The sequence below is a fragment of the Coregonus clupeaformis genome, chromosome 16, assembly GCF_020615455.1.
Source record: "Coregonus clupeaformis isolate EN_2021a chromosome 16, ASM2061545v1, whole genome shotgun sequence".
NCBI classification, from domain to species: Eukaryota; Metazoa; Chordata; class Actinopteri; order Salmoniformes; family Salmonidae; genus Coregonus; species Coregonus clupeaformis.
In genome coordinates, this window is record NC_059207.1 from 30,956,241 (window position 1) to 30,980,510 (window position 24,270).

The 24,270-nt window shown below is 42.4% G+C and overlaps 1 protein-coding gene across 2 annotated transcripts in view; it reads left to right on the plus strand.

Annotated features, from left to right (window-relative positions):
• Window positions 1-24,270, plus strand: part of LOC121584909 (protein phosphatase Slingshot homolog 1-like) — a 45,194-nt gene that overhangs the window by 18,052 nt on the left and 2,872 nt on the right. Inside the window, exons 3-12 of one of the 2 annotated variants that reach the window (XM_041901154.2) lie at window positions 8,397-8,497; window positions 18,300-18,364; window positions 18,896-19,017; window positions 19,210-19,278; window positions 19,650-19,715; window positions 20,127-20,321; window positions 22,111-22,204; window positions 22,518-22,646; window positions 23,055-23,101; window positions 23,354-23,500. In XM_041901154.2, the coding sequence (XP_041757088.2) occupies window positions 8,397-8,497; window positions 18,300-18,364; window positions 18,896-19,017; window positions 19,210-19,278; window positions 19,650-19,715; window positions 20,127-20,321; window positions 22,111-22,204; window positions 22,518-22,646; window positions 23,055-23,101; window positions 23,354-23,500 (1,035 nt within the window). The remainder of the gene's footprint in view (window positions 1-8,396; window positions 8,498-18,299; window positions 18,365-18,895; window positions 19,018-19,209; window positions 19,279-19,649; window positions 19,716-20,126; window positions 20,322-22,110; window positions 22,205-22,517; window positions 22,647-23,054; window positions 23,102-23,353; window positions 23,501-24,270) is intronic. The other variant, XM_041901155.2, reaches the window with a different exon arrangement.

Sequence of the window (24,270 nt, forward strand, 5' to 3'; positions counted from 1 at the left end):
CCTGGCACGTAGCGACTCCCCTTCTGCAACCTCTCTGTGTGGAGAGTCCTCTTCAGAGTGTAAACACCTTGCAAACACCTGGTGATTCAGAGGAGAAGATTACTGGCAGTTCAGACCGGTCCAAGGTATCGTAGGCCCATCTGGCTGCAGTAGTAATTATATTAATGCCCAGCTAACAACAAATGTTCCCACAACTTTAGAGAATGTTCCCTTAAGAGCGTCATTAGGTCATTAACTAACGTTTTCATAGGAATGTTCCCATGATGTGCAAGGAATGTTTCCAAGAGACCATTCTCTTAATGTCAAATGGAACTTACCCAGAACGGGGTTACCATGTTCTCAGAACACAAGATATTAATGTTCTAGACACGTTAAATGAGAACGTTGCAAGAACATTTGTGGCCAAAGAAAAACTCATTACACATCACGTCTTCTTGCCGAGCCACTGATTGGTGAACCACTGATCCAGTCATAGCTCTTTGTCTGTTGGCAAAGGATACTTACACACAGTGCTTTTAACATAGTGTTTTCAACTTACATATTTTACATACATGATTACGTTGTGCATGTTCATTTATACAGTAATTATTATTCAACATGTCCTCACCTGGGATTTGAACTCACTACCTCTTAGTTCACGGTACTCTGATCTTCCTACTACGCCACCATGTCCGTGTCAGGTATCAGTTAATCTGACTATTCTCATCATTGATATTATTGATTTATTTCAGCAATTGAAGGGCTTTCTGTAGAGTTGTCTAATGTTGGTGGGGCATATTAACCTGTTTTAATGATACTCCTGAATCATTATGATCAATAAAACAATTTATTGAGTGTACTTTTAACAGAGCAGAGATTTACTTCAAAGTGCATTCACCATATTGCTTACATCTATCAAGTTGTTTCAGATCTGCAAAAGTATCTACAGAGGAGGGTTTATGGTTTATTCTGTACAGGGCCTAACTATATGGCTCAATAAGCACATGCTGTAAAGATATCCCTTATTGGGACAGTGGTTAGGGCATTTGTCATTGGTGCTGGTGGCCTGGGTTCGAGATCCGCTAAGGGAGTTGCCCTACTCTCACTTCCTTAGCAATATACACTGAGTGTACACATCATTAGGAACACCTTCCTAATATTGAGTTGCACCCCCTTTTGCCCTCAGAACAGCCTCAATTTGTCGGGGTATGGACTCTACAAGGTGTCAAGCGTTCAACAGGGATGCTGGCCCATGTTGACTACAATGCTTCCCACACTTGTGTCAAGTTGGCTGGATGTCCTTTGGGTGGTGGACCATTCCTGACACACAACGGGAAACAGTTGAGCGTGAAAAACCCAGCAATGTTGCAGTTCTTGACACACTCAAACCGGTGGACCTGGCACCTACTACCATACCATGTTCAAAGGCACTTCAATATTTTGTCTTGCCCATTCACCCGCTGAATGCCACATATACACAATCCATGTCTTAATTGTCTTGAGGCTTAAAAATCCTTCTTTAACCTGTTTACTCCCCTTCATCTACACTGATTTAAAGTGGATTTAACAGTTGACCTCAAAAAGGAAAAAATAAAAGACAAGGACACAGGAATGTTTTAGCAACGTTCTCATGAAGCGTGTCTAGAACGTCAATATCTTATATTCTGAGAACATGGCAACCATGTTCTGTGTATGTTTGATGTGACGTTGATGGAATATTCTCCTAACTCTCAGAAAACTGGACACATTAATGTTCTTTAAGCGTCCCATAAAACGCATCTAGAACATTAATGTTGTATATTCTGAGAACATTGTAACCACTTTCTGTTTGACATTAAGGGAATGTTCTCCTAAGTAACACCAAAACATGCAAAAAAAAGTTCTCAGAAGGTTTTTACTAACATAGGTAGAATGTTCCCCTTACTAATGGATAACTGGACACTCAAACATTAGGAGAACATTATGGGTAATGTTACAAAAATGTTCTCTCTCCTTAGAATTGTTAGCTGGGTGCCCAGTCACATGGTTTAGGCCTGGGTTCTCCCTCTACCAAAGCTGTCCTCAGCACCACCTTCGGCTAATCGTTTCACTATTCCTGACTAAATCGATCACATTAGTTTTCCAGGAGTTTTGAAGGAGTTTTCCGGCTAGAGGTCAGTTTACTAGCTAGTAGCCTGTTGGCTAGGTATCACAGAGCTCTTCCTGTTGACGAGGAGATGGTGTTTTTAGCTGTGTCCTAGAGCTCCTGCCTTTGTCTATGCCAGCAAATCCTCTCAGATGAGTTTAATGACTTGAGTGCGTGTGTGTTTGAGAAAAGAGGAGTCTACCTCACCATAACATAGGCCTAATACATACTCCTCAACTCTTTCTAAAGTTCTCCCTTCCTAACCCCCATATCCACCCCGCTCCATATATGACACAAGTGTGGAGTGACTAACAGTAACAATGTGTGGGACAGATGGGAATGGGAGTGAGTGAGAGGCGGCAGTGGCCAGTCTTAAAGGAGGGAGATGGGCAGGTCCCACCCCTGAGGTTAATGGGATTTAGGCAGAGCTGTGTGTGTCAGCCTCCCCATCCATGCTTGGTCCACGTGAGGAGCTCCCTGGCAGCGCTGCCTTGGAGTCAGTTGACTTGTTGGGTGGCATGCAGCCTACTAGCTAAGGAGATCAAGACATCCATTCTGAATTTTTGGCAAAGAATCCAATTTCTTTAAATCTTTTTTTGGTGTGCAATTGAACAAGTAGCTTTGCTGGTCCCAGAGAAGGGAAGAAAGAAAGCCATTCTCTGAGGTCTTGGAGAGCAGGTTTCTGTTGGACAGCGGTATAAGATCCTGGATGAGGACCTTATTTTCCCCCACTGAAGTGGAAACCTGTTGCTCTGCAGCTGAGAACTAGGACAGACACATTGTTTGGTTGCCTTCTTAGAATTGAATTGATTAAATAAGGATGGATTTCATGCCCGGGGAAGAATTGATGCTGAGAAAAGAGGTAGTCAAACATCTGAAATCCTCTGGATTCGTAACACTTCTGGCTAAACAGTGTCCCGTTTATTTGTGCGTACGTTTGAGTCTGTGAGTTTGAATATGTGTGAGAAATTAGGAGGTTTGATTGTGTGAGGGAGAGAGAGAGGGGAGTTTGATTTTGTGAGCGTGTGAGAGAGAATGAGGGAGGCAGAAGAACACAAGCCTCTGCCTCAGGCTGCGGGTGGAGACAGTGCGCAGCAGCAAGTCTTCTTAGGCAGGAGCACTCTGACTTGGCTTTTCTTCAGTGCTCTACTCAGTGCCACTACAGAGCAGCAGGCAGCCGCCTACCTACATCTCACAGATGAGACCGGACTAAGTAACTGTCAGTCTGTTACCCAGGGGTTGGGTCAGGCCCTGAAGCTATCTCTCTCTTTACATTACTTTACTCCAACTCTGTTTCTTGGATCTAAAGACGAGGGCTGCAGAGCAGACAGGGGAGAGGCTAGAATTCTCTCTGGCCGGTCAACAGAATGCATCTGGTGGTGGAGTCCCCTCAGGAGGCTGTACTGAAGATGCTGCCCTATTTTGTTGAGAACGCTGTGCTGACCCAGAGTGAGATATGCTGCATGTGAGTTTAGCAGAGTGCTTCTGTGTAGAGTGGGTGGGGATTTCTGAACCGGTCCCTCATAGATGTAGTGTGTGATCTACAAGAATAGAAATGCTATAAGATTATTTAAGTGTGTGCCTGTGTGGTTCTAAGACAGGAGTGCACCCAGTGCTTCTTAGTTGTGTAGAATGTATGGATGTGTACGACAGATAACTCAGTGGTGTACAAATGCATTAGGAAGGCTACTGGGATGTTATTGTGTACTTACACAATCTGTCCTGCTAACTTGTCCGTCCATCTTAAATGTTACACTTCCCTCTATATTTGGACACAATGACTGCTACATCAAGCTTGTGAAATGTGGATATTTTTGCAGCTTGTTTTGGTTGTGTTTCGGATTATGTTTTGCCCAATAGGAAGTGAATGGTGAATAATGTGTTGTGTAATTTGAGTCACGTTTATTCTAAGTAAGAATAGAATATCTTTCTGAACACTTCTACAGTAATTATGGATAATCATGAATTAATTGTGAATGATGATGAGTGTGAAGGTTGAAGAGGGACAAAGATCATACCCCCCCAAAACATGCTAACCTCCTCTTTGTAATGGTGAGAGGTTAGCATGTTTTTTTGTAGCCTCTGTAACTTTCTCAATCATCATTATTCAAGATGTGTTCATGATTTTTCTTTAATCATGCCATTACATTATCAGGATTAATGTAGAAAATTACTCCAGTCATTATTCACCATCCAGTTCCTATTGGGCAAAACATAACCCAAAACAAACTGCAAATGGATCCAACGAGTTTGTAGAGTCAGAAGCTTGATGTAGTCATTGCGTGCAAGGAATATGGGACCAAATACTACACTTTTTACTACTTGAATACCCTTAAAGTGAATACATTTGTCCAAATACTTATGACTTCAAATGGGGGGACTAGATATATAAAGTGTTTTAATTTCTAAATGGTAAAACATATATGTATGAAAATACCATCAAATAAAAGGTGACATTCTGTACTGTCGCCTCATATGAAACATTTAATCTCAAATCCAAAATGCTGGAGTATAGAGACAAATGTAAAACATTTGCTTCACTGTCCAAATACACACAGAGGCGTGTCTATATAGCCTAGCTACTGGCTTGAAACTTCCATAGATCAACTGTAGAGCAATCATGGGATCAAGTTAATGCGCATAACAAGCCTGATACTAAAAGTAGTCATACACTTGCCGATTGTATGAATTCTGCTCATTCAGAGTGAAGAGCCTGTCTTCTTTTCTCTCCCTGAAGAATAGGTAGGCCTACTCTATAATCATAAGGGATCATTGAGGCTATTTGGCATGCCTCTCTGTTGTTGTCTTTGTGTGCCGTGATAGCAGATATATTTTTAGCCCTGGTGTTAGTGGAGAGGCTGATAGCAGGGTGGGTGCCGGAGGACTGGAGACACCAGAGTAGAGCAGAACAGAAGCTAGTTAATTAGACTGTCTTAGTATGGATCATGGTGGAGGGCTGGTGATTTACATGGCAGGAAAGGAGAGGACGGTTCACGTTCAACACATCCTCCGGTTGGTTTCTCACTGTGGTTTACGCATGCAGCATATTTCAATGGATCATACAGCATTGCGTGTACTATGTGTAGATTCCAACAAAATAGAATGAAACTTTCATTTTTTTCTAGTAAGAGAGAAATACTGTATGTTTACAATTCTATAATAGATTGATATCCTGCCGAGATATCACAGGGAATGCTGAAGGCAGCTCAAAGTGGTAAGCTAGATGAAGGAGGTAGAATTGGAAAAGGTGTTTGATGAGGATTATCTCTAGTGGCTTTCCCACACTGTAACTGCACACACAGTGACATGATGTTTGAAGGAGGTGCTCCATTTCCTCCTATAGACTTAGCAAGCTGCAGTTCTACCTCATATTCATCATTCCCTGACAGGAGTCTCCACACAGCCCCATACATTTAAAAACAGGGGAAAGGAGGAGAGAAACACAAGGCCAAAGTGAAACAAAGGCTCTTGTGATTAGCAGCCGGCCACCCCCATGGGCCTGTCACTATGGAACTCTGTCTCTGTGGTCGGGGGGCAGGAATTTTAGTGTGACTGCGGCACAAAGCAGAGCCTGTTATTTCAGTGTTATTGTATGCTTGGGCCAGGCCTCTTCCTCCTCTGGCCTGGACACAGGAAGTCCAGTCAGGGACAGACAATGAAGGAAGGGGGTGGTGGGCTAACTCAGGGATGGTTCTTGACCCTCACAGGGCTTAAATATGTGACCCCAGAATGTTTAGACTAACCCCCTTTTCAACCAGACTTTTGTCATCAGCGCAACCTATGGCATTTATTGTCTCACCTGAAATACTGGTTTAGACATTTAACAATACATAGGCTTTGGTGTTGTCTAGTTTTCCTGTTAGGTGTTGGTTTTGTTCCTGTCTCTCATCACACCTGTACTTTCCAATGACATGCTGGTTTGCTAGACTGCACAAACAGGGTACATTGGGTATGTGTTCCGCCCTTCTGTCAGGTGGATTTATGAGCCTGGCGAGAGACTCATTCTGAAAGCACAGTGTAAGCGATTAATTGGAGCTAGCATGGAGAACAGCTTCAGCCCTACTTTGTCTTTCACCATCACCATGCTATATTAATTGTCACCTGCAGATTGCTCAGGAAGTCAATGAGAGGTTTGCCATATAGCCTAGACAGGTGAGACGTATAAATGCTGTGTGTAGCTCCACGGAATGCGTTACAAAATACTGCAGCTAATTATTCAAGATGTTTTGCATTTAGCTGGGCCAGCAGAGACCTGACAGATCCCATCAGAATGCAGCAGCTCATGCAAGGGAAAAAGGACAGATAAGCGTTCATGATCAAAGCTTGATTCATAGCTGCTGTAGGTTGAGGCTCCAGCTCCCTCTCAAACCTGGCTTACTGCTGGACCTTTCCTATTGGGTTTAGTGGCAGAAATAGTGGCAGCCAACACCCAAGATGTATCCTCATCTCAGTGCCTGTCTGGGCCTCCTGACCTGAAGCCCTAGATTAAACACTGTCTGGTCCCAGTATTTGATCCCCTGCTGATTTTGTACATTTGCCCACTGACAAAGAAATGATCAGTCTATAATTTTAATGGTAGGTTTATTTGAACAGTGAGAGACAGAATAACAACAAAAAAATCCAGAAAAACGCATGTCAAAAATGTTATTAATTAATTTGCATTTTAATGAGGGAAATAAGTATTTGACCCCCTCTCAATCAGAAATATTTCTGGCTCCCAGGTGTCTTTTATACAGGTAACGAGCTGAGATTAGGAGCACACTCTTAAAGGGAGTGCTCCTAATCTCAGTTTGTTACCTGTATAAAAGACACCTGTCCACAGAAGCAATCAATCAATCAGATTCCAAACTCTCCACCATGGCCAAGACCAAAGAGCTCTCCAAGGATGTCAGGGACAAGATTGTAGACCTACACAAGGCTGGAATGGGCTACAAGACCATCACCAAGCAGCTTGGTGAGAAGGTGACAACAGTTGGTGCGATTATTTGCAAATGGAAGAAACACAAAAGAACTGTCAATCTCCCTCAGCCTGGGGCTCCATGCAAGATCTCACCTCGTGGAGTTGCAATGATCATGAGAACGGTGAGGAATCAGCCCAGAACTACACGGGAGGATCTTGTCAATGATGTCAAGGCAGCTGGGACCATAGTCACCAAGAAAACAATTGGTAACACACTACGCCGTGAAGGACTGAAATCCTGCAGCGCCCGCAAGGTCCCCCTGCTCAAGAAAGCACATATATAGGCCCGTCTGAAGTTTGCCAATGAACATCTGAATGATTCAGAGGAGAACTGGGTGAAAGTGTTGTGGTCAGATGAGACCAAAATCGAGCTCTTTGGCATCAACTCAACTCGCCGTGTTTGGAGGAGGAGGAATGCTGCCTATGACCCCAAGAACACCATCCCCACCGTCAAACATGGAGGTGGAAACATTATGCTTTGGGGGTGTTTTTCTTCTAAGGGGACAGGACAACTTCACCGCATCAAAGGGACGATGGACGGGGCCATGTACCGTCAAATCTTGGGTGAGAACCTCCTTCCCTCAGCCAGGGCATTGAAAATGGGTCGTGGATGGGTATTCCAGCATGACAATGACCCAAAACACACAGCCAAGGCAACAAAGGAGTGGCTCAAGAATAAGCACATTAAGGTTCTGGAGTGGCCTAGCCAGTCTCCAGACCTTAATCCCATAGAAAATCTGTGGAGGGAGCTGAAGGTTCGAGTTGCCAAACGTCAGCCTCGAAACCTTAATGACTTGGAGAAGATCTGCAAAGAGGAGTGGGACAAAATCCCTCCTGAGATGTGTGCAAACCTGGTGGCCAACTATAAGAAACGTCTGACCTCTGTGATTGCGAACAAGGGTTTTGCCACCAAGTACTAAGTCATGTTTTGCAGAGGGGTCAAATACTTATTTCCCTCATTAAAATGCAAATCAATTTATAACATTTTTGACATGCGTATTTCTGGATTTTTTTGTTGTTATTCTGTCTCTCAATGTTCAAATAAACCTATCATTAAAATTATATACTGATCATGTCTTTGTCAGTGGGCAAACATACGAAATCAGCAGGGGATCAAATACTTTTTTCCCTCACTGTATGACTTACCTGCTCTCCTTATCTTCACTCCCTCTGTAACATAGGGCTGTAAAAGGTGTAAGGATTCTGTTATAAATTAGAACTGGAACAGTTTGCACAGTGCTGAACTGTGAGTGACCATGTGGCTCAGTCTGCCCAGATTGCTGCTTGATCCAGAGTTTCTAACTGCTCTCTTCATCTGTTGTGCTTTTGCAGCCTGAGCGAGAGCTTCTTCATGGTGAAGGGTGCCGCCCTCTTCCTGCAGCAGGGCAGCAGTCCTCAGGACCAGAAAGCACATCCCCACCACAAACATGCAGGTGAGTACCTACCATACAACCAAAGGACAGGACCCAATGGAAGTTTGGGCTGCCAGGCAAAGTTGGTAAATGGTCCCAAAACTCGAGACAAATTAACTTCATTACTCTGTCCATCTTAGAGACAGTGTTGTAATTGTTGTTGTTTTGTTTGGTTAGCCTATTTGTTGCTTTGTCTGATGAGTCTCTCTACCTGCTGGCCTGGAAAGCACACCAGATGAGTGAGTGCACCCGAGTTGAGGTGGACAGTGTCTGGCTGATTATTAGCATATTCCAGACGTGTCGTGTGTAGCTTAGGCAGATTAGTGGTTAAGTAGGACTACAGTATGTGTGGCTGCTGGTTGTGTTCAGTAGTAGGCCTACATCTGTTCCGTATCAATCAAAACAGGACACTGAGGGTTTGTCATTTGGCAGTAGGGCTGTCCCCGACAAAATAAATCTTCATAGACCGAAAGTCATCTGTTGTTTCGACTAATTGATTGGTCAACATTTTTAAACATGTATTTTTCCATATATATATATATATGTGTTTGAATAAAATCAACTATATGCATTGAGCTTATCTGATGCTTTAAGCTTACGGTTTGATGAAATAAGACAAATGTCTCAAGAGGGCGCCAGAGATTTTAACCTTAACCTGACCCATCTATTCTCCTCCCGCTCCTGCTGGCTTTCGCAGATTCTGCCGTTACTCTCCTGAAGTTGCCGGTAATAGGCTACACGAGGAGTCGGCAACCTTTCTCATGTTGAATGCCAATTTATCTTACCATTTCTACCGATCTGCGTGCCAGTTATGGTTTTCATTTTAAAATTTTCATGAAACAGTTTCATTTAATTTATAAGAACGTTTCATATCTCAAAATCATTGTCATGTGGTTAATCTTTTGTTGCCATTGCCAACTATGTAAAAATAGCCTACATAAAGCCAACAAATAAAAACATTGCAGCCTGCAGGTAGAAAATATCCTGGGGGGAAAAAAAATAATCCTATAAATCACATTGGCTACACATGGCCTGTCTGCAACGAACTTGAAACATTGTACCAACTATTAACTTGGGTCCGGCCGATTGCAACATTGTATAAAGTATTCTGGGGCCTCAGTGTTTCCTGCGCCAGTGAGCTCGGGACAGACACAGCTGTAGGCTATTTGCGCAAGGGATAAGAAGCAGTGCTTGACTTGGGCAGGAGCTCACTGGAGCTGAGTACGAGCACCTCAAAATTTCTACTGCTTGAGCTCCTGTTCCTCTTATAGAATATTAGCTCAAACGTATTGTGGAGCTCCTGCACCTAACTATAGTACCAGTTTCAGTCCAAGTCAAGCACTGATAAGAAGGAATCAGGTAGGCCTATTTTATGACGTTTCCACTGGATCAGAGCATGACATTTTTCAATTTCACGCTAAGTGGTTATCAAAAGGGAGAGAGCTGGAAAGATTTTTCAAATACATTGAGGAACTATTGTAATTCTCAATGGATGTAAAAACAGACTTTGTTTGTTTGCGGTTTTAGGTGAAGAAAATATTACTTTGAGAAGCTCCACATGTCATTAGTGGTGGTGCGCGTTAAGCCAATCAGAAATACTATCAGATCCCCAAATGGGCACATTTAAATGCCTACATTTGCGCGCAGGCCAGGTAGCCTATAGGCCTACTTCTATGCGTGCGTGTCCTTACTCAACATTGACAGGAGCGCTCCAAACCAAAAGACAATGACACAATGAAATAAACCAAAACTTATTTCTCACAAGTGTAGCATAGGTTGTGCACTCTGCAAACAATGTGTCCACTCAGACAATGATAATGGAAAGACTGGAATAATAATAATACTGAATGCATCAAAAGAGGTTCCAGTGTTTAGCCACCGGTATAATGTAAAGTATGATATTTCAGGTATGATTCTAAGGCAGAGGTTTTAATTGGTTAAAAACAAGATCCTGCAGCTGCTTGGGGAGAGCTTAACATGCACTCTCAATATCACAGAGAACCAAGGATCGTTTTTTTTCTCCCACTGCTGTTCTAGTTTTACTCTGTGAGCCATTATTTTGTTCATTTGATTCCAATTAGTTTCTCATTTTTGGTTCCCTTGTTTAAGTGAATTAAAATGGAATTTGGAATCGTTTGCGTCACCAAGTGAGTTGACTGAACTTGAGGACATTCAGGATTGGCTGCTAGCCCACATTGAGTGATTCAGTTGGTAGGGAGTTACTGCAGGATGCAGTCATGTGTTTCTTATAGAGAAAGTACTGCCTGTGGAAAGTGAATAGGCCAGTTTTTTTTTTTAGGTTGTTTGCTGTAGGACAGAATGTTTTCAAATAGGAATGGATAATCTCCTAAGCCTAGCCTCTGGGTAACGTTTATCCTGTAGCCCACTGCCAGTGAACATTGCGCCTTGTAGTTAGAATACTTAGCGGTGCCCTCAGGTTGTGAGGTGACTGATTTCTGATCCATGAGCTGAGGCCACACTGTGCAGTCCCTTCTGTCTGAGTAACCCCAATCTTGGCTGGCCACTATCTTTTGTCAAAGCTGTAACAGTGGCAGGAGATATGTCATGAAAACACCACCCAGTGAAGAACTTGCAGAACTTCCAAAACAAAAAGAAAGATACCCGAGTGTCAACTGAAGTGGGCCTCAACCAAACCAAATGCAGAGATTAGCATTTGTCTCAGTAGTGAGACTGAGCATCTGAGCTGAGCTGAGGAGAACTCCTATAGCCCCTGGCTGTTAAGGCCCAGAACAGTTGCAGAGTAAAGTACTAACTTACTAATACATGTAAATGAATATACAGTACCAGTCAAAAGTTTGGACACGTACTCATTCAAGGGTTTTTCTTTATTTTGACTATTTTCTACATTGTAGAATAATAGTGAACACATCAAAACTATGAAATAACACATATCGAATCATGTAGTAACCAAATAAGTGTTAAACAAATCAAAATATATTCAAAGTAGCCACCCTTTGCCTTGATGACTGCTTTGCACACTCTTGGCATTCTCTCAACCAGCTTCATGAGGTAGTCACCTGGAATGCATTTCAGTTAACAGGTGTGCCTTGTTAAAAGTGAATTTGTGGAATTTCTTTCCTTCTTAATGCGTTTGAGCCAATCAGTTGTGTTGTGACAAGGTAGGGGTGGTATACAGAAGATAGACCAAGTCCATGTTATGGCAAGAACAGCTCAAATAAGCAAAGCGAAACGACAGTCCATCATTACTTTAAGACATGAAGGTCAGTCAATCCTGAAAATGTCAAGAACTTTGAAAGTGACTACCTCATGAAGCTGGTTGAGAGAATGCCAAGAGTGTGCAAAGCTGTCATCAAGGCAAAGGGTGGCTACTTTGAAGAATATCAAATATATTTTGATTTGTTTAATCGTTTTGATGTCTTCACTATTATTCTACAATGTAGAAAATAGTTTTTAAAAATAAAGAAAAACCCTGGAATGAGTAGGTGTGTCCAAACCTTTGACTGGTACTGTATGTCTGAACGTGTCTTTATGAGGTGTCTACCTATGGATGAGCCATGAAGCAGGGGAACATGCCCAGAGCCAGCATGGCGCCGACAGCTGTAATTAAGGCCAGGTCATCTGATGCATCACTCCATCATTCTCCTTCTTTATAAAATAGCCCTTACATAGCCTGGAGGTGTGTTGGGTCATTGTCCTGTTGAAAAACAGATGATAGTCCCACTAAGCCCAAACCAGATGGGATGGCATATCGCTGTAGAATGCTGTGGAAGCCATGCTGGTTAAGTGTGCCTTGAATTCTAAATAAATCACAGACAGCGTCACCAGCAAAGCACCACCACACCATAACACCTCCTCCTCCATGCTTTACGGTGGGAAATACACATGCGGAGATCATCCGTTCATCCATACCGCGTCTCACAAAGACACGGCGGTTGGAACCAAAAATCTCAAATTTGGACTCCAGACCAAAGGACAGATTTCCACCAGTCTAATGTCCATTGCTCGTGTTTCTTGACCCAAGCAAGTCTCTTCTTCTTATTGGTGTCCATTAGTAGTGGTTCCTTTGCTGCAATTCGACCACGAAGGCCTGATTCACACAGTCTCCTCTGAACAGTTGATGTTGAGATGTGTCTGTTCCTTGAACTCTGTGAAGCATTTATTTGGGCTGCAATTTCTGAGGCTGGTAACTCTAATGAACTTATCCTCTGCAGTAGAGGTAACTCTGGGTCTTCCATTCCTGTGGCGGTCCTCATGAGAGCCAGTTACATCATAGCGCTTGATGATTTTTGCGACTGCACTTTGCGACCCCCACCACCACCTTGTCACAACACAACTGATTGGCTCAAACGCATTAAGAAGGAAAGAAATTCCACAAATTAACTTTTAAGAAGACACACCTGTTAATTGAAATGCATTTCAGGTGACTACCTCATGAAGATGGTTGAGAGAATGCCAAGTGTTTGCAAAGCTGTCATCAAGGCAAAGGGTGGCTATTTAAAGAATCTCAAATATAAAATATATTTTTTATTTGTTTAACACTTTTTTGATTACTACATGATTCCATATGTGTTATTTCATAGTTTTGATGTCTTCACTATTATTCTGCAATGTAGAAAATAGTAAAAATAAAGAAAAAACCTGGAATGAGTAGGTGTGTCCAAACTTTTGACTGGTACTGTATATATTGGTGATTTATAAAGCCAGGCACATTTAACAGTCTATTGATTATAGACCTAATTCAATTGGGGTTTCCTCTTTCCTCAGTTTTCTTAGACAATTAGGCTAAGGTAAGGGCTGTTTCCTCATCTCTGCAGCTGCTGCCTCCGCCACATTGTTCTCTTAACTTTGCTATTATGCACATAGCAACATAGGGAAAGGCACCAATTCTATGGCGCACTGAAGATTATGTTTCAGAACCGCGGACAGCGACCGTATCCAATGTGGGAGAAAGCACATTTGTTATAAAATAATATTAGATTTATTAGTGTTGCACCATTATTTTTACATAATATAACCATATACAATTTCAGTATCACATGTCTTAGAGTGATGGACTGTGCCATCCCCGTTGCCTCCGCAATGGATTAGTCCACTGAGACAGGCGTGAATCAAACAGGTGTCTTGTGCCCCATGAAATCAAAAAATTATTGCGAATGCTCGACTAAAAAATCTTTGTCGACCAACAGCCTATCGAACAAACAATCGACCAGTCGACCAAATGGGGTCAGCCCTAGTTGGCTCTAAGATCTTTTACAACTTTAACTAAGGATGTCTCTGTGCTGTGGTGGGCATGAAAACCAGATTGGAATTTTTCAAGAATCATTTAGCTGTATCAAAACCAATTTCTCCAGAATTTTGCTTAAGAATGGAAGGTTGGCTGAAAATGTCTAAGAGCTGAAGAATCTAGATTACTTTTATTCAGAAGTGGTTTCACCATAGCAGTTTTTAGTGCAGTGGGGAAAATGCCTGAACAGGGAGTGATTAATAATAGCTTGCACTTCTTCAGATATGCAATTAAAACTTTTTTGAAGAAGGTGGTGGGGATACATTTTCCCTTCATTTTTTAGACACTGAGCAAATTTCAGGTTTGCTGAGTGCAAACTTGAGCGTTGTGAAAATTCTGTGCAACTTCCATTGCGCGTTTACTGTGAACACTGAGGCTGTACCCGCTTTAAGTTACAGTTTTAACAGTGGCCATGTAAGCTACTGTGGCTATTTGATCATATTGTTGGCCTACCATAAAAAACAATGGAGAAAATACATCCCATAATATTTTAACATAGCTGTTCTATCATTCAGCCTACAGTAGCAGCCAATGTGTGGTGTTCATTGTAGGCCTACTTTCCATGAGAAGAAGAAATAAAACTTGCAGGGCTTGACATTAACCTGTTTATCAACTTGTCCTTCAGACAAGGAGGTGACTGAAAATGTTGTTGTTGTGTTTGATGCAAGAAACCACTTTACAAAATAAAATGCATTATTATTCCCATACCATTATTACAGAGAATCAGAACATTTTTGCTACCCTCTGCCTATTGGCTACTTCGCTTATTCAAGCCTGTCTCAAAATACAACAATGCCCCTTTAAGACAAACAAATGCTCTTTACCTGACTCGCTTTTCAAAGATGTCTAGAAATGTGTACGTTTTGTGCTCTTGTAGGAAGCAATCACACCCCCATTGCCTGACTACAAATTATCTATAACTGGGCTAATAACTCACTAACTAGCAAAGGACAAAATGTGCACACGTGGCTACATGCAGCTCTCGCTTTGATCTCAAAGCAAGCTTTGATCTCTACTCACGATCACTCATGCTGTAAACAGTTCAAAGTAAATGTCACAGATCCATATGTGGCAATGGTCTATTTGCATATAGGCATACTGCAGCTCTGATTGTTTCTGCCGCACGGGTCTGTGTACAGTAGGGGCTGAGTAGTGCGTGTCAATGCAATAGAATCCTACTCCGATGCGTTCTGCCTACAACAAAATATCTTGCATAGTTCGGTTTGTTTCGGTATGCTGCATTGAAAGTGGCTAATATTGCGTTGATTCGATCACAATTGTCACAGTAAAGGGGAACGTTAACAGGGAAAACTATAGAACAGTGATCACCAAACCTTTTCTAAGTCAAAATGCAAACGTAAGCCTATGCAACATTAACCAATTAAAAATAGTACTTTAGCAATGAGGTTTGTGCAGTAAGCTATAGGTCCAATACATTATCACCGCATACTGGCTTTGCTTGAATTGCCTTGCTAATGCATTGTTGTTCGGGCCATTTTTAAAAATTATATTTCAAAATTTGAGGTAGGCTATATGATAACACCGGTAATAGATCAGTTGTTTTTTTTAGTGATCCAATTTACATTTTAGTCATTTAGCAGACGCTCTTATCCAGAGCGACTTACAATTAGTGAGTGCATACATTTTTCATACTGGCCCCCCGTGGGTTGTTGTATTTCTTGTGAAGCACAGCTGAGTGACCATACATTTTAAATAATTTGCTTTTTATTTTTATTTTACTGGGCTGATGGTGCCTGCATCTGATGTTCAGTCTCAGCGGAGGGATAGAGCAGCAGACTGACAGACCGCCTCTCAACATCCCTCCGCTCGCCCTTTCCTCCACTGACACTGACCAAAAAGGTACACCGTCTTCCAGCTGATGGTGAAACTCGAGTCGCACCGCATAATTTCTGCCTCCTATGAACAGAGAAAGTGAACTATTCCTCAATATTAAAAAAGACCCAAGCTGCTAATAATAACAACAACGCAAGCCTACACTTTCCTACTCATTCATTACTGCTGCAGTGCTTGTTGTAGCGCTGAGTGGAACGCATTTTATGGCTTATAAAAGTGTTGAATACAAAGTGTTGAAAGTGCTGAGGAAGGACTTAAACATGAACTCACTCAAAAAAACAGCATCTCTTTGCTGTATTCGTTGACAGTCTCTCTCTAGTCATGGTTTTAAACGTTTTGAAATCTCACAGTTTCAACTTTGCTGTAGCTTTATTTTACGCCTGCTACGTTACTGCAGACGCAGTCATCTGAGTCATATGATTGGTCAGCGGTAAGTTATAGTGCACTTGATTTGCTCTCTGGGCCCGCCGGGACACATTAAATTGTTCAAAATGGCAACAGTTCGTCTACCCGGCGCGCAGGGCAGCTGTATCGGGTGCACCTAAATGAAGATAAGGCTTTATCGTTGGGTTTCTTATAGGCGTTTTTGGCGATCGACTAGGAATGCCTTGGAGATCGACCAGTCGTTCGCGATCGACCGGTTGGTGACCACTGCTCTAGAACGTTGAGTGAAGTTCAATCTCGTGCTTCTCTCTGTGGGCTGATATTTATGCGTGGTAGTCCCGGCGGAGCTGCGCGGCAGTCTCGGGGCTACTGCTCGCGTTTAGAGGGAACATTGGTAGTAGGCTATTCTGAATGATTTCATTTATTTCTGAACAGACCGCAGTAACTATAACTTTGGCAAATGTATTTCAATTTATCAGGCCTGCTGCAGCTCCTCCAGAATCGTTTGCATGGGTCTGTAAGAAAATAAATTATGAAGTGCAATGCTGGAGAGATGAGAGTTGCAGGCTCATGTCTATCAGAGCAGAGATCGGGAGAGAGGTCATAGAAAGTGAATCTCATTATAGTTCTGTGAGAGATAGGAGGGGGGGCAACTCGAATGAACTTTGACTGCGTTTATTAGAAAAGTGACAATTATTTTTCATGCCACGAGAGGTACCGGATCCGGCCAAATTGGTTCCGGAACGAAACAGTCCATGTGCTGTATCCTGTTGTGGCAGGTTCCGGCTCAAATTAAGCACTGGAAAGCTGTTTTGACTTTGCGGCTGTGTTATCTAGTGGACATATTTTCACTCTGTCAATGAAAGGCGCTGCATGGTCAATCTCATGGCCTCTGCAGAAGGCAGGGCATTCAAACTTCTTGCGCTTGGCGGAGCAGTGCAGAGCTGTTGTCAAGGAAATTAGTTTGTGTTTATACAAGACCTCCCGCCCTCACCTACCGTCAAACGATCATGTCAATGTGGAGCGATATGTAGCCCTCCGCATTGTTAAACAATTTATGAGGCGCATGGCGATGCGGTGTGGAGCTAAATTTGGCCTCTGCGTGCCTCCAGAGGCTCTGCAATTGGGTCAAACCATCCATATGGCCACATTTTCGGATCAAGCATAAATTGGCTCTTAGGTTAGTATTGTGGAGTAACTACAATGTTGTTGATTCATCCTCAGTTTTCTCCTATAATAATAATAATATGCCATTTAGCAGACACTTTTATCCAAAGCGACTTACAGTCATGTGTGCATACATTTTTACATATGGGTGGTCCCGGGGATCGAACCCACTACCCTGGCGTTACAAGCGCCATGCTCTACCAATTGAGCTACAGAGGACCACCTATCACAGCCATTAAACTCTGTAGCTGTTTTAAAGTCACCATTGGCCTCATGGTTGAAATCCCAGAGTGGTTTCCTTCCTCTCCGGCAACTGAGTTAGGAAGGACGCCTATATCTTTGTAGTGAGTGGGTGTATTGATTCACCATCCAAAGTGTAATTAATAACTTCACCATGCTCAAAGGGATATTCAATGTCAGCTTTATTTAAAAAATTGTACCCATCTACAAATAGGTGCCCTTCTTTGTGGTTGAATCAGTGTTTGAAATTCACTGCTTGGCTGAGGGACCTTACAACTAATTGTATGTGTAGGGTACCGAGATGAGGTAGTCATTCAAAAATCATGTTAAACAGAGTGAGTCCATGCAACCTATGATGTGACTTGTTAAGCAAATGTTTACTCAAAGGTGTTGAATACTTATTGACTCAAGACATTTCAGCTTTTCATTTTTTATTAATTAGTAAACATTTCTAAAAACATAATTCCACTTTGACATTATGGGGTATTGTGTGTAGGCCAGTGACAATTTTTTAAAATCAATTTTACATTCAGGCTGTAACGCAACAAAATGTGGAAAAAGTCAAGGGGTGTGAATACTTCATGAAGGCACTGTATGTGGGTTGTTGATAAACTTACAGAAGTTTTGATATTAGTTGGCAGGGGTCTTTACGTCAACATTATTGTGTTTTGATATATTTCACTCACTCACTCAACAATGGAGTATATTGAGTTCTCTTTTATGTTCTCACTCAACATCCATTGCCCGTGGCATGATGAGTGATGTTCAGTTTCAAATGTCAAGATTTGTTTTATATGACTAAAATGTATTTATAATCACATAAAACCATGTTATCTGATGACACTAACCAACCAGGTGTTGTCATGGATATCTTTTATTTTTTATATATTTTTTTATGTTCTCTCGCAATAGGAGACTTACCTCAGCACCTGCAGGTGATGATCAACATTCTTCGCTCGGAGGACCGAATCAAACTGGTAAGAGACAACACACACACACACACACACACACTTCCCCACAGCCCTGGCCAGTGACTAACCACCTGGCACCATGACATAGTCAACCTGCCTGAATGCTTTTTATTGTGTATTAAAGACTTGTTTGCTCACTGTAATTATTTAATAATGAGAACATGTTTGAACTCACACAGAAGAGCATTACCAAGTGTTTCCATGGTGTCTGTGAAATGGAGAGTTTATTAGTTTGTTACCTACCACTATGTTCTCACACTCCATTGGAATGATGCCTCCCATGTATTAACAAACTGTTTTTGACTGAGAGAAATTACTTTAGAGGATTGGAGTGTATGTGTGTGATATGGTTGGACTGTATTGGTGTTATGCTCATGCTATGTACTTGTGGAATTACATGATGCAGACTGTGTGTACCCTCTATATTCAGAGTCAGTTTGTATTACCTTTAATCAGATTCACATGTTGGGAGAGGTGCGTGGACAGGTAGGCCATGTAGCCTAGTTGTTGATGAACCTGTCATGTCCTCTGGTACAGGCGGTGCGGTTGGAGAGTGCCTGGTCAGACAGAGTGCGCTACATGGTGGTGGTGTACACCAGCGGACGACAGGACACGGAGGAGAACATCCTGCTGGGCATAGACTTCAGCGACAAGGACAGGTGTGTATGGGCCTGGGCCTGGGCCAGCTCCTGGCTGTGTGTGTGTGTGTGTGTGGCTCTTTCCTCACTTGCTATGGTCGTCCTTGATGCCAGATGTTAGACCCTTGTTGTTGTAGCAGCATCTCCATTTGAAGTCAAACCAGATGTGTTGTACTGATCTGCTGGGAACGTGTCTTTTTGTGTTGTTCCCAGTAAAAGCTGCTCCGTTGGCATGGTGCTGCCTCTTTGGAGTGACACCAAGATCCATCTGGATGGAGACGGGTGAGTGAGTCCCCCATAGACATACAATTGTTCTATATCTGTGACCCCTCTGTCAGACTACAGCCCCCTGCTGGACACTCTGGAGAGAAACAGCTCTGTTTGCTTAAAGTTGTAATAACTGGAAAACCTGTAACTGGAATACCTGTAACTGGAATAACTGGAATACCTGTAACTGGAATAACTGGAATACCTGTAACTGCAATAACTGGAATACCGGTACAGAAAATGACACTGAGCACAGCACAGCCTAATTTGCTAAAATGACTTTGACCTCCACATGTGTTTTGATAGAGAGTTATGTTTTAGTGGTTACTAGGTAATAATCAGTGTGTGATCGGGGAGAGTCATTGCCTGTCTTGTGTCTCCCTCAGGGGTTTCAGTGTGAACACAGTGAGCCGGAATCATGTCTTCAAACCTGTGTCTGTACAGGCCATGTGGTAAGTAGACACAACCGTAGGAATGACTGCTTAATACATTGTTGTTAATGAAGCAATCCCACATCAATACATTGGCTGCTGAATTCATATCAGAGCACAAGGTTGAGGCATTTCAATACTCTCACTCTGCCAAATACTGGTGTAGAGATGCAGGTGCATGCATCAATCAATCAATCAATCAAATGTATTTTATATATCCCTTTTTATATCAGCAATTGTCACAAAGTGCTTTACAGATACTCAGCCTAAAATGAATGCCATTCGTTCATGTGAATCAGCTCATTGCCCTTTAAAAGCCTATTGGTAGAAAATGATTATACTGCACCACATTTCTCCCAGATTAACAAAGATGGTTGATTGAAGATAAATTGACCCACTTTGACCAGTGTCTTTTTCTAACCCCTGTCCCAGGTCGGCTCTGCAGATCCTCCACAAGGTGTGTGAGGTGTCCCGCAGATACAACTACTTCCCCGGGGGCATGGCCCTCACCTGGATGGGTTACTATGAGAGCTGCATCGCCTCAGAGCAGAGCTGCATCAACGAGTGGAATGCCATGAGAGACCTGGAGATCTTGCGGCCTGACTCTCCCACCATGTTTGTCGACAAGTGAGTCTACAGAAATTGCAAATGGATATGAAATAATATATTAATAGTTTCACACAAAGTCAAACATATACAGTGGGGGAAAAAAGTATTTAGTCAGCCACCAATTGTGCAAGTTCTCCCACTTAAAAAGATGAGAGAGGCCTGTAATTTTCATCATAGGTACACGTCAACTATGACAGACAAAATGAGAAAGAAAAATCCAGAAAATCACATTGTAGGATTTTTTATGAATTTATTTGCAAATTATGGTGGAAAATAAGTATTTGGTCAATAACAAAAGTTTCTCAATACTTTGTTATATACCCTTTGTTGGCAATGACACAGGTCAAACGTTTTCTGTAAGTCTTCACAAGGTTTTCACACACTGTTGCTGGTATTTTGGCCCATTCCTCCATGCAGATCTCCTCTAGAGCAGTGATGTTTTGGGGCTGTCACGGGGCAACACAGACTTTCAACTCCCTCCAAAGATTTTCTATGGGGTTGAGATCTGGAGACTGGCTAGGCCACTCCAGGACCTTGAAATGCTTCTTACGAAGCCACTCCTTCGTTGCCCGGGCGGTGTGTTTGGGATCATTGTCATGCTGAAAGACCCAGCCACGTTTCATCTTCAATGCCCTTGCTGATGGAAGGAGGTTTTCACTTAAAATCTCACGATACATGGCCCCATTAATTCTTTCCTTTACACGGATCAGTCGTCCTGGTCCCTTTGCAGAAAAACAGCCCCAAAGCATGATGTTTCCACCCCCATGCTTCACAGTAGGTATGGTGTTCTTTGGATGCAACTCAGCATTCTTTGTCCTCCAAACACGACGAGTTGAGTTTTTACCAAAAAGTTATATTTTGGTTTCATCTGACCATATGACATTCTCCCAATCCTCTTCTGGATCATCCAAATGCACTCTAGCAAACTTCAGATGGGCCTGGACATGTATTGGCTTAAGTAGGGGGACACGTCTGGCACTGCAGGATTTGAGTCCCTGGCGGCGTAGTGTGTTACTGATGGTAGGCTTTGTTACTTTGGTCCCAGCTCTCTGCAGGTCATTCACTAGGTCCCCCCGTGTGGTTCTGTGATTTTTGCTCACCGTTCTTGTGATCATTTTGACCCCACGGGGTGAGATCTTGCGTGGAGCCCCAGGTCGAGGGAGATTATCAGTGGTCTTGTATGTCTTCCATTTCCTAATAATTGCTCCCACAGTTGATTTCTTCAAACCAAGTTGCTTACCTATTGCAGATTCAGTCTTCCCAGCCTGGTGCAGGTCTACAATTTTGTTTCTGGTGTCCTTTGACAGCTCTTTGGTCTTGGCCATAGTGGAGTTTGGAGTGTGACTGTTTGAGGTTGTGGACAGGTGTCTTTTATACTGATAACAAGTTCAAACTGGTGCCATTAATACAGGTAACGAGTGGAGGACAGAGGAGCCTCTTAAAGAAGAAGTACAGGTCTGTGAGAGCCAGAAATCTTGCTTGTTTGTAGGTGACCAAATACTTATTTTCCACCTTAATTTGCAAATAAATTCATAAAAAATCCTACAATGTGATTTTCTGGAAAATAAATTCTCAATTTGTCTGTCATAGTTGACGTGTACCTATGATGAAAATTACAGGCCTCTCTCATCTTTTTAAGTGGGAGAACTTGCACAATTGGTGGCTGACTAAATACTTTTTTTCCCTACTGTAGAAAGAGATATACAGTATAGGAAAAGTGATGGTCTGCTGGTTCTGACTGACCCATTGACAGAGAGTAGAGTAGTGTGCTAATGAAGCCTCTGTGTGTCTGTCTCTGCTGATGCAGGCCCACAGAAAGGGAACGGACAGAGTGCCTTATCAAAGCCAAACTCCGTAGCATCATGATGTTCCAGGACCTGGAGAACGTCACCTCTAAACAGGTAAGCAGAGTGGAGGGATTAACTAAATGCACACATTAGCTGCGTGCCATCCCTTTATAGTGCACTACTTTTGACCAGGCCAATAGGGCTCTGGTCAAAAGTAGTGCACAATATATGGAATAGGGTGCCATTTGGCACACGGTATTGAAAACAAATATCTTTGTATTACAGCCTTACTGGCTTGTAGTGTAGTCTTCAGTCAATTTCGACCAGACATTATTTGATGTATTTTGAAACTGTAATCAGGAATATTACAAGTACAAATGGTAGAATATCAAATGGTTGGGAGTTGATGACTTTGATGTCGTCTCAGATCCGAACGGAGCTGGAGCAGCATATGAACTGTAACCTGATGCAGTACAAGGAGTTCATCGACAACGAGATGCTGCTGATCCTCGGCCAGATGGACAAGGCAACGCTCATATTTGACCACCTCTATCTGGTTAGTCACCTGGCAACAACTCCTTATCCAGAACTGCTTGGTACCGCTCAAACTCTAGCCTGGTCCCAGATCTGTTTGTGCTCTTGCCAACTCCATTGTTGTCATTGGTATGACAATGATTGACAAGAAATTGGCATGATGGCACAAACCGACTGGCACTCAGGCTACTCAAACTCTGCTTAATCTGATGAATCAAGTGCATTTTAGAGTTTTTCTCATTGGTTAAGGTCGGATCTATTTTCTCAATTAGATTTGGCCTACTGAAGCCATGATATTTGGCTGATACTGCTAGCAAAAGTAGTACTCTGGAAGAGCAACATTTGGACAGCCATAACTGTGGAGCATGTGGAGGAATTTACTGTGTATTTATGTGTAGTCAGTCTGACATTTTTCCACATTTGTTTGCAGGGATCTGAATGGAATGCCTCCAATCTGGACGAGCTTAAGGACACTGGGTAAGTACAGCCTTTTGCTAGCTACAAACAGTTCTATTCCATAGAATGAATTATTTATTGTCTCTCGTCTCCAACACTGTCAATGGAGTTCTATTTTTCAGAGGCACTAAGGTTGTCATGAATACGATTGGTTGTCACAAAGGTTGTCTCATCGATAAAACATAGATTAGTCATTGGTGTGAGTCAGAATATTGTGGGAGTATTATGGGATAGTTTCTGTCTTCATCCAATAACAAACCGTCTCTTCACCAGGGTGGGCTATATCCTCAACGTCACCAGGGAGATAGATAACTTCTTCCCAGGAACATTCTCCTACCACAACATACGGGTCTATGACGAAGAGACTACAGACCTGCTGGCCCACTGGAACGAGACGTACAACTTCATTGTTAAAGCAAAGTAAGTCCTGTTAGCCTTGAAACAGGGAAGAGGGATGGAAAGGAAAGAGATATTGCGAGGGAAAGAGCTGATAAAGCAAGCTATTCTTTACCATAACACACTCCTGTGTAATCCTTATTTTATTCATACAGTACATAGGTGATTCTCTTGGTCAGAACCACGTTGGTAGTAAATGTATCTTCCTGCTGCTTTCACTTGAGGTACAGTAATAGTAGCTTACAGAGAACTGTGAGTGACTTTACTGGGGTGTAGGACCAAGTCTGTGACCAAGTTGTCCTAGAGAAGGAAACTGAAGGTGGTTACCACTAGCAACCCAAAGGCTGTCGTTATCTTTGCCACAGACAGAGAATGGTCATCTGAGTGACAGAACTGGCAGAGGATTCTAGTATGATTCTCCTAACTACAGTTGAAGTCAGTCGGAAGTTTACATACACTTAGGTTGGAGTCATTAAAACTTGTTTTTCAACCACTCCACAAATGTATTGTTAACTAACTATAGTTTTGTCAAGTCGGTTAGGACATCTACTTTGTGCATGACACAAGTAATTTTTCCAACAATTATTTACAGACAGATTATTTCACTTATAATTCACTGTATCCCAATTCCAGTCGGTCAGAAGTTTACATACACTAAGTTGACTGTGCCTTTAAACAGCTTGGACAATTCCAGAAAATGATGTAATGGCTTTAGAGGCTTCTGATAGGCTAATTGACATCATTTGAGTCGATTGGAGGTGTACCTGTGGATGTATTTCAAGGCCTACCTTCAA